Source organism: Pinus tabuliformis, chromosome Q (genome assembly GCF_031772625.1).
Source record: "Pinus tabuliformis cultivar Carrire ecotype Pingquan chromosome Q, CPIR1, whole genome shotgun sequence".
Classification (NCBI taxonomy): Eukaryota; Viridiplantae; Streptophyta; class Pinopsida; order Pinales; family Pinaceae; genus Pinus; species Pinus tabuliformis.
The window spans coordinates 546,222,871-546,238,079 of record NC_142296.1 but is presented as its reverse complement, the minus strand read 5'-3'; the positions used below and the strand labels follow the sequence as shown (position 1 = coordinate 546,238,079).

Here is a 15,209-nt window from a genome sequence, read left to right as displayed (position 1 = left end):
TTTTATATTTTTTAATTTTTGATACATATATGTCAACAAAAACATGTAGAATGATGAAATAGACATAAAAAACATAAAAAAAACATAAATTGATCATTGAACCATATCACATCAATCATCTAGAAATTATAATCGTCATCAACCTTAGTAAAATTAAAATACATATTACAACTGCAACATATTGAGTCTTATAAATCATGATTCATCAAATTCAATATTAAAGTTTCAACTTCAAGCTTTCAGAATTGAAAATTCAATAACATTTATCATCATTGATCACCAAAGTAACAAGTTGTACTTGTAAGCCAAGTTTAACCATTACAAGAAGTAATATCGAAGATATTTCTAAGTCCTAACTTCTAACTGTTAACATGATATGAAATGTTAAAAATTTATAAAATGAAACATGAATAATGAGATGAAATGAAACAACTTTAGTCTTTCACAAAGCATCATATTCATAATTCACAATCATTACCAATGAGTTATAATTGCCAAGGCCCAACTTCAAACTTCAAATTTTCATTGTCACAGTGATATAATGTTTACAAAAAATATCATAATGTCATAATGATATGAAAGAGTCAAGAGTCAAGAGTCAAGGGCTCAAAACTCAACAGTTATGAAAACTAAAGTCTAATAGAAACTAAAAAAGACAAGTAAACTGTAAATCTACAAGTGGCCCTTGCCACGAGAGTCTCCAGGAGTATAAGTAGGTCGTGGTGGTCTTCTAGGAGTCTCCCGCACAGACCAACGACCAGAACTAGAGCCTCCACGCGAGGGTGTCGATGGAGGTGGCGACAGCAATGGAACAAGACTCGGGCCCCGAGAACTGCTACTGGATGGTGGAGGTGGAGGTGGCATGGCTGCTGCAGCTGCTTCAGCTTCATCCCGTACAAGCTCCTCTTCTAGTTCTTCCATATGTACAATGCCATCCTCCAAATTGTCGTCCTCAGGGTGATTGTCCCAAATTTTATATGTGGGATCTTCATTAGCCCGATCACAGTAATGGCTCAACAACCTCAAATTGTAGTGCACATAAACCAAGCTTTCTGCTCGGTTTTCGTTGAGCCTGTTTCTTTTCACATTATGTATATAACTGTAGGTGCTCCAACACCTCTCTGCAGAAGAAGAATTTACAACCTGTGAAAGAACTTTTTTTGCCAATTTTGGCAAAAGTCCGTGGCCGCCATATGTTTCCCACCATGTGAGAGAATCAAATTTATCTTTGTCGTCCATTGCATGGAAGTTACCATACAAACCACTGCCAGTGAAGTATCTGCCTATTTCAAGGCGCACAGCTGCACATTCCTCCCTGTCAGGCACCAACTTTTCTAATGCTTCCAGATATCCTCTAGTTACCTCTCGATCTAAATGGGGTTTGGTCCTAACACCACCCCCTGCTGCAGGTTTGCCCAACCAAGAATCTGAGTAGTATTTTGGCGTAAGGATATACGCCAAGCAATGTAGTGGAAGGTTAAGCCTATTCCACCGTTCACACACACAATCGTGAATCAGTTTGTACAAGTCGGGATCTCTGTTATGAACAATGTCTTTTATTTCCCCCAACATGGTATCCATTTGCTCATACACCTCGCCAATCACTGGTTTGTCTGTATCTGCAAACCGAATCATGTTATAAATTGGCTTGGTGAAATCCAATACCTGTCTCACAGTTGTCCAAAACTGCCCATCAAGAGCGGCCTCCTCCACTGTTTCAAAACCTGCAATGTCAGCTACATTTGTAGCCCTTTCCTTTAACACCTGCCAATGTGGACTTGATACCATGCTAGCTAATGCCTCTCTTACCTTCAAAAGGCGCCTGAAGGTGAGGTAATAGCTACCAAATCTAGTCCTCGCAATCTTCAGCAACTCCAATCTCGAGTGACTGCGGAAAAGGCCATGGGTATTGCTATGATTTGTAATAAATTTTATCATTTTTTTCCTTTCTTGTACAAATCACCAATCCATTGGTATTGTTCATTTTTGTTTTTGACAATATCATGCAACAGAAGGTTCAATGTGTGAACCAAACATCCAGACCAAAATATGTTCGGGTATTTATCCTCAATAATTGCTCCCGCTGCCTTACAATTAGGAGCATTATCAGTGATGACTTGGATGACATTGTATGGGCCAATACGCTCAATTGTTTCAAGCAATGCTTCTGCAATGTTGATAGCAGTCTTGAACTTGTCTGAGTAATCATGTGCAGCTAGAAATATGGGACCACTTCGGGACACAGCAAGAACACTTATCAATGGCTTGCCTTTTACATTTGTCCATCCATCAGATACAATGGACACCCCATTGTCAGTCCAAGAACTTGTCATTTTATTCAAAGAATGTGATATTTTTGCTTTTTCATGATCAAGGCCAACAGTTCTTGCCTTGTCATACCCAGGGCTCTTGTATCCTTTAGGGGCATCATTTATGGCAGAAACCATTTCGTGCCAATAAGGTGAGCGTAGAACATTGAATGGTATCCCACATGCATAGAGGAACCTGTAAACTTTTGAATCCACATCATTCCTACACCCCTCATCAAGGAAGTCTGATATGGTTCTACGGCGTAAAGATGATGACCCTGTGCCTCCATGTCCATATCCACTGCCTTGGGAGGATGCTGAAGGAGTTCTTTGTGAGCTTGGTTCAAAGAAACCCCTTGATCTTTTTGCTTTGTATTGGGCGTCCTCCTCTTCCTTTATGTATTTGGCTCTATCTGCTGTTGACACCGCTGCACAAGTTTTGATTCCTATTTGTTTCTCTCCATCCCATGGCCTTTTCCCGCAGAGGTGTCTTCTAGCACGGGTGTATGAGCCTGTGTAATCAGTGTTGCAATGGGGGCAATGAAATTTAGTGGTTCCACCCCCTCTCCCTGTTTCAGCCCTGTGAACATATTTCCACAATGGAGTTTGGTCTTGTTTAGTTTTTTGACCCTCATGTTCACCCTCCTCCACATCCTCCTCACTGGGGTTTTCACCCATTTGACTTCCTTCGGCTTCTTCATCCACCTCTTCAGTTTCAGGCCCCCTCCGTTTCCTACTCTCCACCACCATAATAACCAGAAAAGGGACCAGGAAGAGGAAAATGCCAATAAATATCCCCAGGTCCATCATGTTTGATGTTTGTAGGGTTTGAGTCTTGAATCTGCAAATTAATTTAGTTTATTGGGATTAATTCATTTAATTTATTAATTTAATTTAAATTAATGATCTTTAAACTCAAACAGGTAAATTAAACTAACCAAATTAACTACCTAACCAGCTAAACTAACTAAATGATTAAGTTACTTACCTCTGCAAGCTTGCTCCTCGCTCCTTGGCACTTTCTCCTCGCTCCTCAGCTCTGGCTCCTTGCTCCTCAGCTCTTGCTCCAGCTCTCAATCTCTTGCTCAAGCTCTCAATCACTTGCTCAACAAAGTTGTAATGACAAGTTTTTGGCCCATTGGGCTTATAAAACAAAAAAAAATAGCTAAATTTTTTTAATTTTTCGGGTCCGGCGGAATTTTTTTCCGCCAAACCGCTCTCGGCCGTTTAAAAATCGCTCCCGGAGCGTTTTTTTAATGCCCGGGAGCGATCGCTCCCCGATCGCTCCCGGGCATTAAAAAACGCTTCGGGAGCTCGGGAGCGATCGCTCCCTGAAACGCTCCCTATCAGAGCAGGGAGCGTAAATTTTTTTAAGGGAGCGCGCTCCCGAAAATCGCTCCCGTCCGGGAGCGATTTTGGGAGCGCGCTCCCGACCCGCTCCCGAGCCGCTCTCGCCCGGAGCGCGCTTCGGGAGCGGGTTCGAAGGGGGGGGGGGGGGGGGGGGGGCGCTCCCCCGCAACACTGTGTTTCCTTATTAGATATTTTTCATCAAACAAACATCAAAAGCAAAAACAATAAAGACAGTGGACACACATATTAGGCTCCAAGCCAAGGGAAAACCTCTCCAAGGGGAAAACCCAGAAAACTCTTCTCTTCTTATAGAATATGCTTCAAATAAGACAACAAAGACCCAAACACTAGACCAAGTCGTCCTCCAAGTACCAAGTCAACCCTTCCAAGATAATCAGATCACCACAGCTCAATCCTACATCAACCAACTTCTATCTGCATAGCTTCGACCCTGCAACTTTATCCTGCAACTTCGACTTGCAACTGTTGCAAAAAACCTAACCCAACTTCTTCAAAAGTTCCTTCCTTGAGCAAGACAAATCCTTCCAAGGTCAACGAAGTCAAGATACTATATTCCTTCTTCCAACAACTTGATACTACACCTCTTCCTATTGCAACTCGAACGTGTAGTTTCGGCCTCTTTTGTAGCCGCAAAAACCCTAGAATTTTGCACGTGTGAGGGAGATATAGTGCAAAAACAAGATATCTTCCTTCTTTTTCTCCTTCCAGACCTTCACTCTCCTTCTTCTGCTTCCCAACTAGATATCAAACTCCCTTTCTTGAGATCGAACTTATGAATGAGTGAGTGCCAAATAAGGTTGAATCTACTCCTTTATATAGCCTTTCCAAGGGGTCAGGTTCCCTACTTTCGGTTGACTTGTACTTTGGAGGTTTCCAAGACTTTCTAGACTCAAAATAAAAAAAAAATTTACAAGATATATATTTCCTAGAAGGGTCTTATAAACATGACGTTGACTCTCTTGACTCATGACAATAAATCCTATGACCTAACAAACCCTAGAATCATGAAGAACATGCTTTTACCTAGAAGACCATCAATAAAGAGCACGAAACCCATGCTTTAAATTAATAACTTTTTCTTTTCTTCTTTTGTTTGTTACATAAGATACTTATTGAAATGAGTACAACAACAATTATGAAGACCGAAACTAGTTACTTTTCCAACAACAAGGACACAAACTAACCCCCAAAGATAGCTAAAGCAATGAAATAACATGAAATTCTGCCTCAATTAACCCACAAGTGTGAGTTAAATGTCCTCCAAGGGTGAACTCATCCTCCAAAAGTTGTGGCTCTCCATGAAATGTGAAATGAATGGCTCCAAGGGGTGCATCTCATCCCAAAGGTTACGTATCCTTGTCAAAAGGATGCTCAATGATCAAGCAAAGCATCCTCAATCCCAACATCATCCACAAGGGAAATAAAATAATAAAATAAAGTACTTCTAGAAGGTTCGAGAGGATGCATTTGATCTTTAAAAGGAAGGGAAGCAAATCATTTGGGAGATCTTGGATTCGTTGTATTTTCTATTGTTGAGGTTTGGAGAACTAAATTCTCAGCATTCATCAGCCCCAAGACGAAAACCCATCTCATCCCTTGGTGAATTCATTCAGAATTCACATGAATGCTTATCAGTTGCAGTTTGATTTGGGAGGTCAAATCCAGTGTTGCAGTAGATATATTTTGAGGCCAGTTTGTAATATCAGTTTTTATATATTAATATAAATAAGCTAAGATTTAATGCATTTGTCCACCTTGTAATTGCAATATATTTTATCTCTACCATATTCTGGTTTTGTTGTTTTATGCTGGTAATCTTGTGGTGTTTTGATAAAATTAACGGCCTATAATTTTCTGAAGAAAATTCCCCGTAATAGAACACAAATAATTAAAATGCGATATTATAGGGTAACAAGGACAAAGCATCCTTCAAAGAGGTGGCAATGTGTATATAATAAACAATATAATAATAATAGCAACATATGATAATACTAATTAGGCTAACGAAAGGTCAAAGACCACACACCTCTTCACCTCATAATCAGTCAATGCATACAAGTATACTGTCATGATGCTCAACATAACATCATCCATTTATATCAATCATTTATTACTTGATATTTTAAGATACAATTGCAGAAATACTCTATCAATCTCGTAATGAACAGGCACTGATAAAATAACAATAAACATTATAATAAAATAACAATAAATGATAATACTGATTAGATTAAAGAAAGGTCAAAAACCACACACCCCTTCACTTCATAATCAGCCAATGCATACAAGTATACCGTCACCATACTCATTGTAACATCATCCATTTATATTAACCATTCATTACTTGATATTTTAATACATAATTGCAGAAATGTTCCATTGATCTCGTAATAAATAGGCACTGTTTATTCCACAAAGAAGCTGCCATAATGATTATGGAAGTGGTAGTTATTGGTGTCATGCAGGTGGAGATCATCCTTATGGCCCTTCTTCTATAACATGCATGTAAACTTTATTTAGTAATAGATTATGAAGCACTTTATTTAAGTAAACAAAAAGGATATTAAAAACTTAAACCATATCTTTTACAAAAGTGGAAAGCCAGCATAAAACAACAAACTCTATATTGAATTGTTAACAAATAGACAACAAGAATGTTAGAAAACAACAGATCTAAAAACTTAACATATATACCAAGTGAAAAATAACAATAGAAACAACTCGAGAATATTTTTTCAAATCGGTTGTTATCGGTGTCATAAATGTGGCAATCATCCTTATGGCCCTTCTATAAAATTCATGTAAACTTTATTTTATATAGTAATACATTACGAAGCACTTTATTTGAAGTAAACAAAAAGGACATTAAAAACTTAAATCTTATCTTTTTCAAGAAGTGGAAAACCAGCATAAAACAACAAACTCTACTCTATTAAATTGTTGACAACATAGACAACAAGAATGTTAGGCAACTATAAAAAACAATCCAAAAATATTTTATATGTAACTTCCTTCTCAGTACAAAAATGTATCATAGCACATTACATATGTATGTGTTCTCTCTTTTAAAGTAAAACAACACCACCGCCATTCTTACTATAATAGATTTGGCACTAATATACCTTTGGTTGAGCAATAGAAGGGTCTTGAGAAATCAGTCTTTCCTTGAATTTTCTAAACGTCCCTGCCAAACAGCAAATGAAGAAGTTGATTCACAACTATGAAATCTTGATAAGTGAAACAACACCCTAATATTTAATTGGAAAGTTGAAATCAGCTATAAAAACAATCAAATAATTTATAAAGTCCTCTACTTCCTTCATTTTCCATTATTTTGAAAAGAACAAAGGAAAATGTTGAATAAAAAGAGGAAAAATGACGTCATATTTGTGGTAACAAGTGCATAGAAGTATGAAACTTATCACAGAGGAACCACTTTTGAAAGCGCATAAGCACACAAGTAATATCAGTAAAGTAGATGCCCCTTAAAATAATAAGCAGTGCATTTCATCCATCTTAAAGCGAAACTTAAAGTGACATAAAGTCAGAAATTATATTTGTCCCTAGTAAAAAGTATCAAAATTTGATCTAAAAGAAAATTATCTTAAAATGAATTGTTCAAGTCCATTTTGTGCTAGCCTAAGTTACTTGACACATCCTCCCCCTTGTCATGTATTAAACATGTCTAACATGACACAAGCATGACATGTGTTGGGCACGTGTCCTGTTAACAGGACACATACCAAACATGTGCCTTAAGTATGTCCTGAAATTCTGATACTTGTCCAGCAAAAAAGCAGCCCATGACCCATTAAAACCCAGTTTTTGCCTCCTAACTCATTTCAGTCACAAGTTTAGAGCTCTCATAAAATTTGTAGTGCAGCTATAGACGATTAGGTGTTGGACGAAAGTTGTCATTGATGTCAAAGGGTGAATGGGTCATTGTTGAGTAATGTTCTCACTGATGTCAAAGCCCTAATCTTAGGGATGATGCCCTAGCTTTGGGATGATCAAAGCATGTGATAATAGTTCAAGAAGCCCTAAAGTCAAAAGAAAATCAAGGAAAAGGTGGCCAAAGCCAAAGCCAAAGGAAATTCCAGGAATGACTATGTCATCATGTAGCCTTCATCAAGACATTTCCAATGGTATATGGCACTCCCTCCAGCTTGTTAGTTTTGGTAGCATCGGATGTGCTCTAGCCTTGAAAATTGGTGGAGAGGCTAAGGCACATGAGTTCTAAAGAACCCAAAAACCGTTTGGTGAAATTCCACCCAGATTGTATTTTATTAAAATAATTAATATTTTTAATGGGGTTCCTAAGTCTAAACTTAAGAAAATTAAAATATTAATGGGTATTAATCAAAATATGGCTGAGAATGATCTAGAAGGCAGATCAAGTCATGTTTTAGTTTTAGCCATTGATTAGAAACTTAATCTCAGTCGTTGAAGTCTCAACAGGAAAAGTATAAGCAGAAGGCTTGGGGTTCATTTAGAAACACACACAGAGATTGAGGAAATCGATTTTCTAGGGTGCGAAGTTCTCAGGAGGAAAATCGAGTGGGGAGATCTTGCAGCAGAGGGGCAGGGATAGTTCGGGAATACTGACAGAGAGGCGGAGAGAAGCTTGTGGTGGCAGCGCAGCAACCAGGAGGACTGACGTTGGGCAAATCTGGGTCCACGCATTCTTGACGCAGAGCCAGAAGGGCCAGCGCAGAGGAGAAAGTTGCCTTCCACGCAGAAAGCCCAAACTATCGAGGAACTGCCAGAACAACCGGGAAAGATGACACAGTGGGCAGAAGTGACACCGCAGGGCTAACGCAGAGCCTGAAAGGCTGACGCAAGGCCTATGCAGGGCCAGCGCAGAAGTAGCTGGGGTTAGCCAGTCTTGTTGTCAGATCAGCCAGAATCTGTCAGGTGAAGTGAGGTAAAACTCACTCAGATTTTTCACCATTGTATTTTTCTGTCACTGGATTCTCGGGAGGGCATCCAGCATTGTATTCAGAATTACTGCTTAATAATAGAAAACCCTCAGCACTGCTGCACTAATTTTCCAGCATTGGGTTTTTCCAGGGACTATTTTGTCCAAAAATAATTGTCTTGTGTATCTTGTTCTTTGCTCAGTTTTATGTTTCATGAAATCAAATATTTAAAGTAGTGTAGGCTGCAGAAGTAATTTGCTTCAGTTTTCAGAGGAATAACTTGATGAATGTAATTAAAATCAAGTAGGCGAAGTAGATTCAGATTTGCTGCAGTAGGGGTTCCTTGAGCATTAGGAATGTTCACATAGCTCCTCGTGGTTGAAAAGAAATAATTTTTCAATTTTTGATGCTCCATTTGAATACCCTATCTTTAGATGCATTTTTATTCCATTTACCTAGCTCAAATGGAAGTATAACATACATGGTTGGAAAGCTTATTCCGAGACTTTTCCAATGGTATATGGAACTCCCTCTAACTCTTCATGGTTGAGGAGAAATAATTTTTTCAATATTCACTATACATTTTGCCAGTTGCAAAAGCCAATCCAGCCAGTGGACAAGTCAGCCCAGTCTAGACCCAGAATGCACTCTATATAGGCGTGAGGAGGCATTTTAGCAATTCACTCAAGGAAAATTCAAATCTATTGAAACAATTGAAGAAAAGAAGTGTTTTCGGGATTCACATCTCATGAACCGGAAGTGAGGAGAGGCCGAATTGGGGAGGCTATCTATGGAAGGAGTTTTGGCACAATTTTTTAAGTTCTTTTTGTTGGAAAATGTAACTAGTATCGGTCTTCATAATTGTACTTGAGTCATGGTGTAATGTATTTGTCAAAAGAAAGAAAAAGGCATTTTATTGCTCAAGAAATTCACTTATTAAAGCATGGGTTTCATGCTTGGGTCAATGCTTCTTAGGTCAAAACCTCCATTGTAGACTTCTAGGGTTTATGTCAAGAGTCCTTGTCTTTGTCAATATGTAAAAGACCCTTCTTGGGCTTCATCTATCAAGAAAGAAATTTATTTATTGTCAAGCATAAGAAGTTGAATTTCCTCTATTTATCTCACATGTGCGAAGTTGTTAGGTTGCTGGAAGGGCCGAAATTCCAGAGTTGTTGGGGGCTGAAATTTTGGGTTATTGTTGGGTTGTAGCTGCTAGACAAGAAGATACGTTGCAGGGTGTTGAATCATCTTGGAAGGATGACTTGGTGGAGGATGAAGGTATTTTGGTCAGGTCTAAGGTCTTGGTCTATCTCAATTTGATTAGTGGAAGATTTTGACTGGGTTTTCACCTCGAGAGGCGTTTTATCCCTAGCTGAGTGCCTACATCTGGTGTCATTGATCTTCATGTTTTGATTTGATGATTGCTTGATAAAAAGAAGATAAAAGAACATAAAGAAGATAATAAGAATACTAGAATAACACAAATAATTATCAACATAAGGAAATATTGCTGCCTTTATGATTTTCTACCATGGCAACAGAGATAAGGTGAAGAAGGAAGGAAAAGGCAGCTTGAAGGTCAATTGAAAGAAAGGTTAAGGAAGAAGGAACAAGACAAGGCCATTAAGGAAAAGGATTATATAAGAAGAGAAGCCTATGTCTATAAAGAAAATGACAACTACAATGAAGGCAGAAAACAAGCTAGAAGGAGCCTCCAATTACAGGGCATGGAAAAAGAGGATAGATCTTATCTTCGCTAAGAATAAAGTTTTGGATCTTGTTCAAGGAAAAGTCAAGAAACCTACAAATGATGCAAGAAAGGAGAAGTTCAGAGAAACCGAAATCTTGGCCATGAATTTGATAGTAGATGTAGTAAAGGACAACCTAATCCCATACATATCCAACATAGACTCTGGTCAAGAAATGTATGAAGCTCTCTCCAAGTTGTTCACCATCAAAAACATTGGTCAGATAGCTGGCCTCAAGAATGAACTAAGGACAATAAAGATGACAAAAGATGATACTATGTCATCATATTTTGTAAGGATATCTAGAATAAGGGATGAACTCCAAGCAATAAATGAAATTGCACCATAAAAATAACTCGTTTTTGTTGCTCTCGTAGGTCCACCAACATCTTGGAGTGTTTTTGCATCAGGAATTAGCAGTTGGAAGCAATGTTGCGCTAATCGTTATCGGGATATTATCAGCACGGGGAAAAAATCGGAAAAAATCGTAAAATTCGGGAAAAAATCGTAACATAAAAAAATATTCATTTTTTTGCAATTTTTTTAATATCTAAAGCATCTACAACATAAAATAAATACATTGAAACATAAATATGATAAAAGAACTAATATATAAGATGTTTAATATCATTTCTAGTGCCACATCACACATAACAGTGAATCATGTCCTAAATAGTAAGTCCTGACTCATGACTCCCAACTCAGCCTCAAAATATCAACAAAAAATATAATAATGTATCTCATATCATGAGTCATAATGTCATATACAATGAAATGAACCAAATAACTAAAGTCTAATACTACTGATTTGAAGATTTCCTTTGCCCCTCTAGATGAAGATGTCGGTGGAGTTGGCAGTAGACTCAGTTGCGCTCTAGAAGCTGAAGTACTAGGAGCTACAGGAGGTAGACCATGTCCTCTACTGGTGACAAGGGTAGCTTGGGTCACCTCCTCCTCCTCATAATTTTTTTCCCACGATTTTTTCCCAAAAAATCGAGATTTTTTCATAAAAATCGGCAAAAAAAACCCCGATTTTATCTTCTCTTTGAAAAAATCGCAATAAAACGATTATGTTGCGATTTTTTGGTGATTAGTGCAACACTGGTCTCCATCCTTCATCCTCAGGTTATACAGCTTAGTTTGTAGGAATAATTTGTTCACCAGAGACTTAGATTGGTACAAAGTCCCTAACTTGTCCCGACTCCCACTAAGCCTTGGGCGTAGCTTCCCTTGATACATTCAACAACACTGAATCTGAGAGACACAATCGTATTGTGCTCTTCGCCTTCTAATCTAACTTCGCCCAGTCTTTTCCCGACATTCCTGTTGGCATCGTATCTAGATCTACAACAATCCACAGATCTCGATCGACCAACAGATCCTCCATCTTAGGCTTCCACAGCTCAAAGCGCTGACAATTAAATTTCTCAATCTCTATCTTTCCACTGTTTTCCATCTTCTTTCACCGCAAGAATTGATCCCGCACATCTCCCACTGAACAGGGTCTACCACAGACCTGAGCAAAACCCATCAGTAGTAAAGGCGTCCCCTTGAAGCCAAAACAACTTTTATACCAAATATAGGTTTTAACCCCGTATAGAAATTACATTCAAACAAATTCTTAAAACAAAAAAATATAAAATGGCGAGAACATAAAACAAATAAACATAAATATTTTCCCCTGGATCCCAAAATCAAGACTACCAGATTGATTTTTCATTATATTCCTTTCAATGTTACAATACATGTATATGCATGTCGAAGCATTCATAAACCCCAATCCATAACCCTGGATTAGAACATAATCGTAGTTCCCTTGACCAGATATACAAAATACCATGGGCAGAAAACCATCATGCCCAAAATCATGTGCAAAACCCATGCACAAAACCATGGATAGGTCCGCCCACCATCTTTGGGTCTGCCCCCCATCCTTGGGTCCGCCCAACTATTATTGGGTCTGCATAATAAAAAAATATAAAATTAAAAAATCCTCGGACCTCGTGCAGGGGAGCTAATCGTGGAAAGAATATAACACATACCCAACATAAAGAACCTAGGAAGAAATTTGATCTATCCCAGATTAAACGCTACAATTCTCATAAGATGGGTCATTACAAACGTCATTGTCCTGAAGATCCAATGAATAAGAAGAGAGAGAGAACATGCGAACATTATTGATGAAGCTCCATCAAATAAGAACAAGACAGAGGAATCTGAAGTCAAAGACTTATTTGCTAGAGACTCTTAGTGTTAAATTATGATATGTTCTATGCTTAGGGCAGTTTACTTATTTTTCTTCTTATTATCCACAAATTAGCAATCACATATACATTAAGTAAAGTGCAGATAAAACATTAAATGATCAAGAGACACAAGATGTGGCGGCTGTAACAGCGCCAAAATAAAAACATGTAATTAATTAGATTAATCATGCAATTTATAATCAACACACAATTTATCAACTAATTAACATAAAATTTCATAAATATGAGTAGATACAACTTACCTATGGCGATGATGTTTCTCACTTGTGATTTCGAGGTTGAACGCTAGTTGAATTCTGCTAACAGCAACAAAGTCTTGGGGACGACTCTCCACCCAACCGTAGGCTCAATTGCCCAAAATCTTTGCTACAACTGGCCACCCCCAAGCCGTCAATCAACGTAATACTGCCAGGGAATCTTTTGTCTCACAACACTATTCTCCCAAGAGAATGGATGATGGAATCATGGAATGATGGAATGCCTCTCATCTTCTTCACCATCTATTAAATAGAGCAAACATTGGAAGGGGAACCACATGCACACACTCCATGTGTCCACATGCAACTTTATTGCTTTCTTGTTTTATTTATTTTGTTTTTACTTTTTGATAGCTTTACTGATTTTTACTACTTTCTTGTTTTATTTCTTTTGTTTTTACTTTTTGATAGCTTTACTGATTTTTACTATTTTTCTATTTATTTTTATTTATATTTATTTAGAGCTTTAGTATTGTTATTTATTATTTTATTATTATTTATTATTTATTTACTATTACTATTTTTTTATTGTTTATTATTTATTTTCTTGTATTTTAATATTATATTATATTATTTATAATTTATTATTTATTATTTTTATTATTATTATTATTTATTATTAAGGGACATTACAGCGGCTAGCCAGGGACAAACCCCAATGCGGGGAAACCTTTTGATCAAATCTTCTTTTATCTTCAATAGTTCAGCAGAGAGAAATAGTACAAAATCTGAATTCTGTAATTTTATATCAGCAGCAGCAAGCCCTAGATTAGCGAAGTCAAACTTGGTCAAACTAGTTGAAATTGACCTCTAAAATACTTGGTCAATTTCTGATCAACTTGTCCTCAAACAGCCTGAAGAAACAACCCTTGAAAAACCCCAAAAGTTCAGTCAATTTGCAGATTTCTGAAGTCAACTTTCAGCGCTAAACTAGGGCATTCAACAGCGGTCAAACCAGAGGTCAAATCACCTTGATTTTCATGCCAAAAATTGCGGCCTGCCTAAGAGAGGCAACCACACCCAATCCGCACTTTTGGATGGTCAACGCTTGGTCAAGGCTGGTCAAAGAGATGACCTGCTATCCTAGCGTCCTTCTTTCTGCGTCTTCCTTGCCCTAGAACGTCTTCCTTTCAGCCACACATGTGAGAGAGAGAGAGGGGCTCCTTTTATGCATAGGAGAGAGAGAGAGAAGATGAGTGAATGAATTGTCCAAATGAGGAGAATGCTCCTTGTATTTATATGCAAGCGTTGAGTGTGAATAGACGTGACTGTTGGGCTTCTGAGCCTACATAAGTTTGCTGGCCGACCTTGAAAATTTGTTCATAATCAAAATAAATTCATATCTCCATAAATATATATAGGAATTGGATGATCTTTAGATCAATCCTACACCTCTCGATGAGAGGAATCTAGGAAAAATATCAGAAGCCATCAATAAGATGATCCACATGGGGTTTGGACCTAGTTGCCAATTTTAACACTCCCTCTCAACTAGGGAGAACTTCATTTGCAATCCGTCAGACCGTCGCTGCTATCCATCCATCAAATGCACTGTCCTGTACAGCTTGACCCCACTCTGCTCTGCTCTGCTCTGCTCGAACTATGAAGAAGAAGAAATGATTGAGGATGTATCATACCATCCTCTATTGACCCGAAGTCAGTCTCAAAGTGTGAACCACTCTCACTGATCCCAGATCAATGGAGGTCATCCTAGCATAGGGAGTACGGTAGATACAACGATGCGTCCATCGATAGTACTACTATGGTCCCTATCCTCATTTCCCTGCTCATTGATCAGATGAGAGGTACTTCCCATGAGTCCCAGACTGCATGGGTAGGATGCCTCAATAGGAGAACTAATCATCCTATCCACAGGAGAACGAATCATCTTGGCCTATAGGAGAACTAATCATCCTGTTCCACAGTTGCCACGAAGAATGAATCATCCTGGCCCACAGGAGAACTAATCATCCTGTTCCATAGTCGCCACGGGGTGTCACAAGGGAAGGTTGAACCTTTACCCTGTACATAGTGCACCACCAGGGGATGGTGAGTCACCCTGTGGTCACATGTCGCTCCAAGAAGTACCTCGCGCCCCCCTGGAGCTCCCAGAGCTCAATACATCATACTCGACCCTCATAAGAGGGTCTCTGAACGACACCAAGTCGTTCTCGGAAAGTCAGGAATTTGACCTTTCCTAGGGGCTTTGTCAAAATATCGGCGACCTATTCATTTGTACCGATATGTTGGAGCCTTATTGCTCCTCGCTGCACCATATCTCAAATATAGTGGTACCTGATATCGATATGCTTGGAGCGATCATGAAATACGGGATTCT

General features: G+C 38.4%; 1 protein-coding gene across 2 annotated transcripts in view; it reads right to left on the bottom strand.

Annotated features, from left to right (window-relative positions):
• The window catches only part of EMB2804 (tubulin folding cofactor B), a 287,364-nt gene that overhangs the window by 172,013 nt on the left and 100,142 nt on the right, over positions 1-15,209 (bottom strand). For both annotated transcript variants that reach the window (XM_089384839.1, XM_089384838.1), the window contains exon 6: positions 6,803-6,864. In XM_089384839.1, coding sequence (XP_089240965.1) covers positions 6,803-6,864 — 62 coding nt within the window. The remainder of the gene's footprint in view (positions 1-6,802; positions 6,865-15,209) is intronic.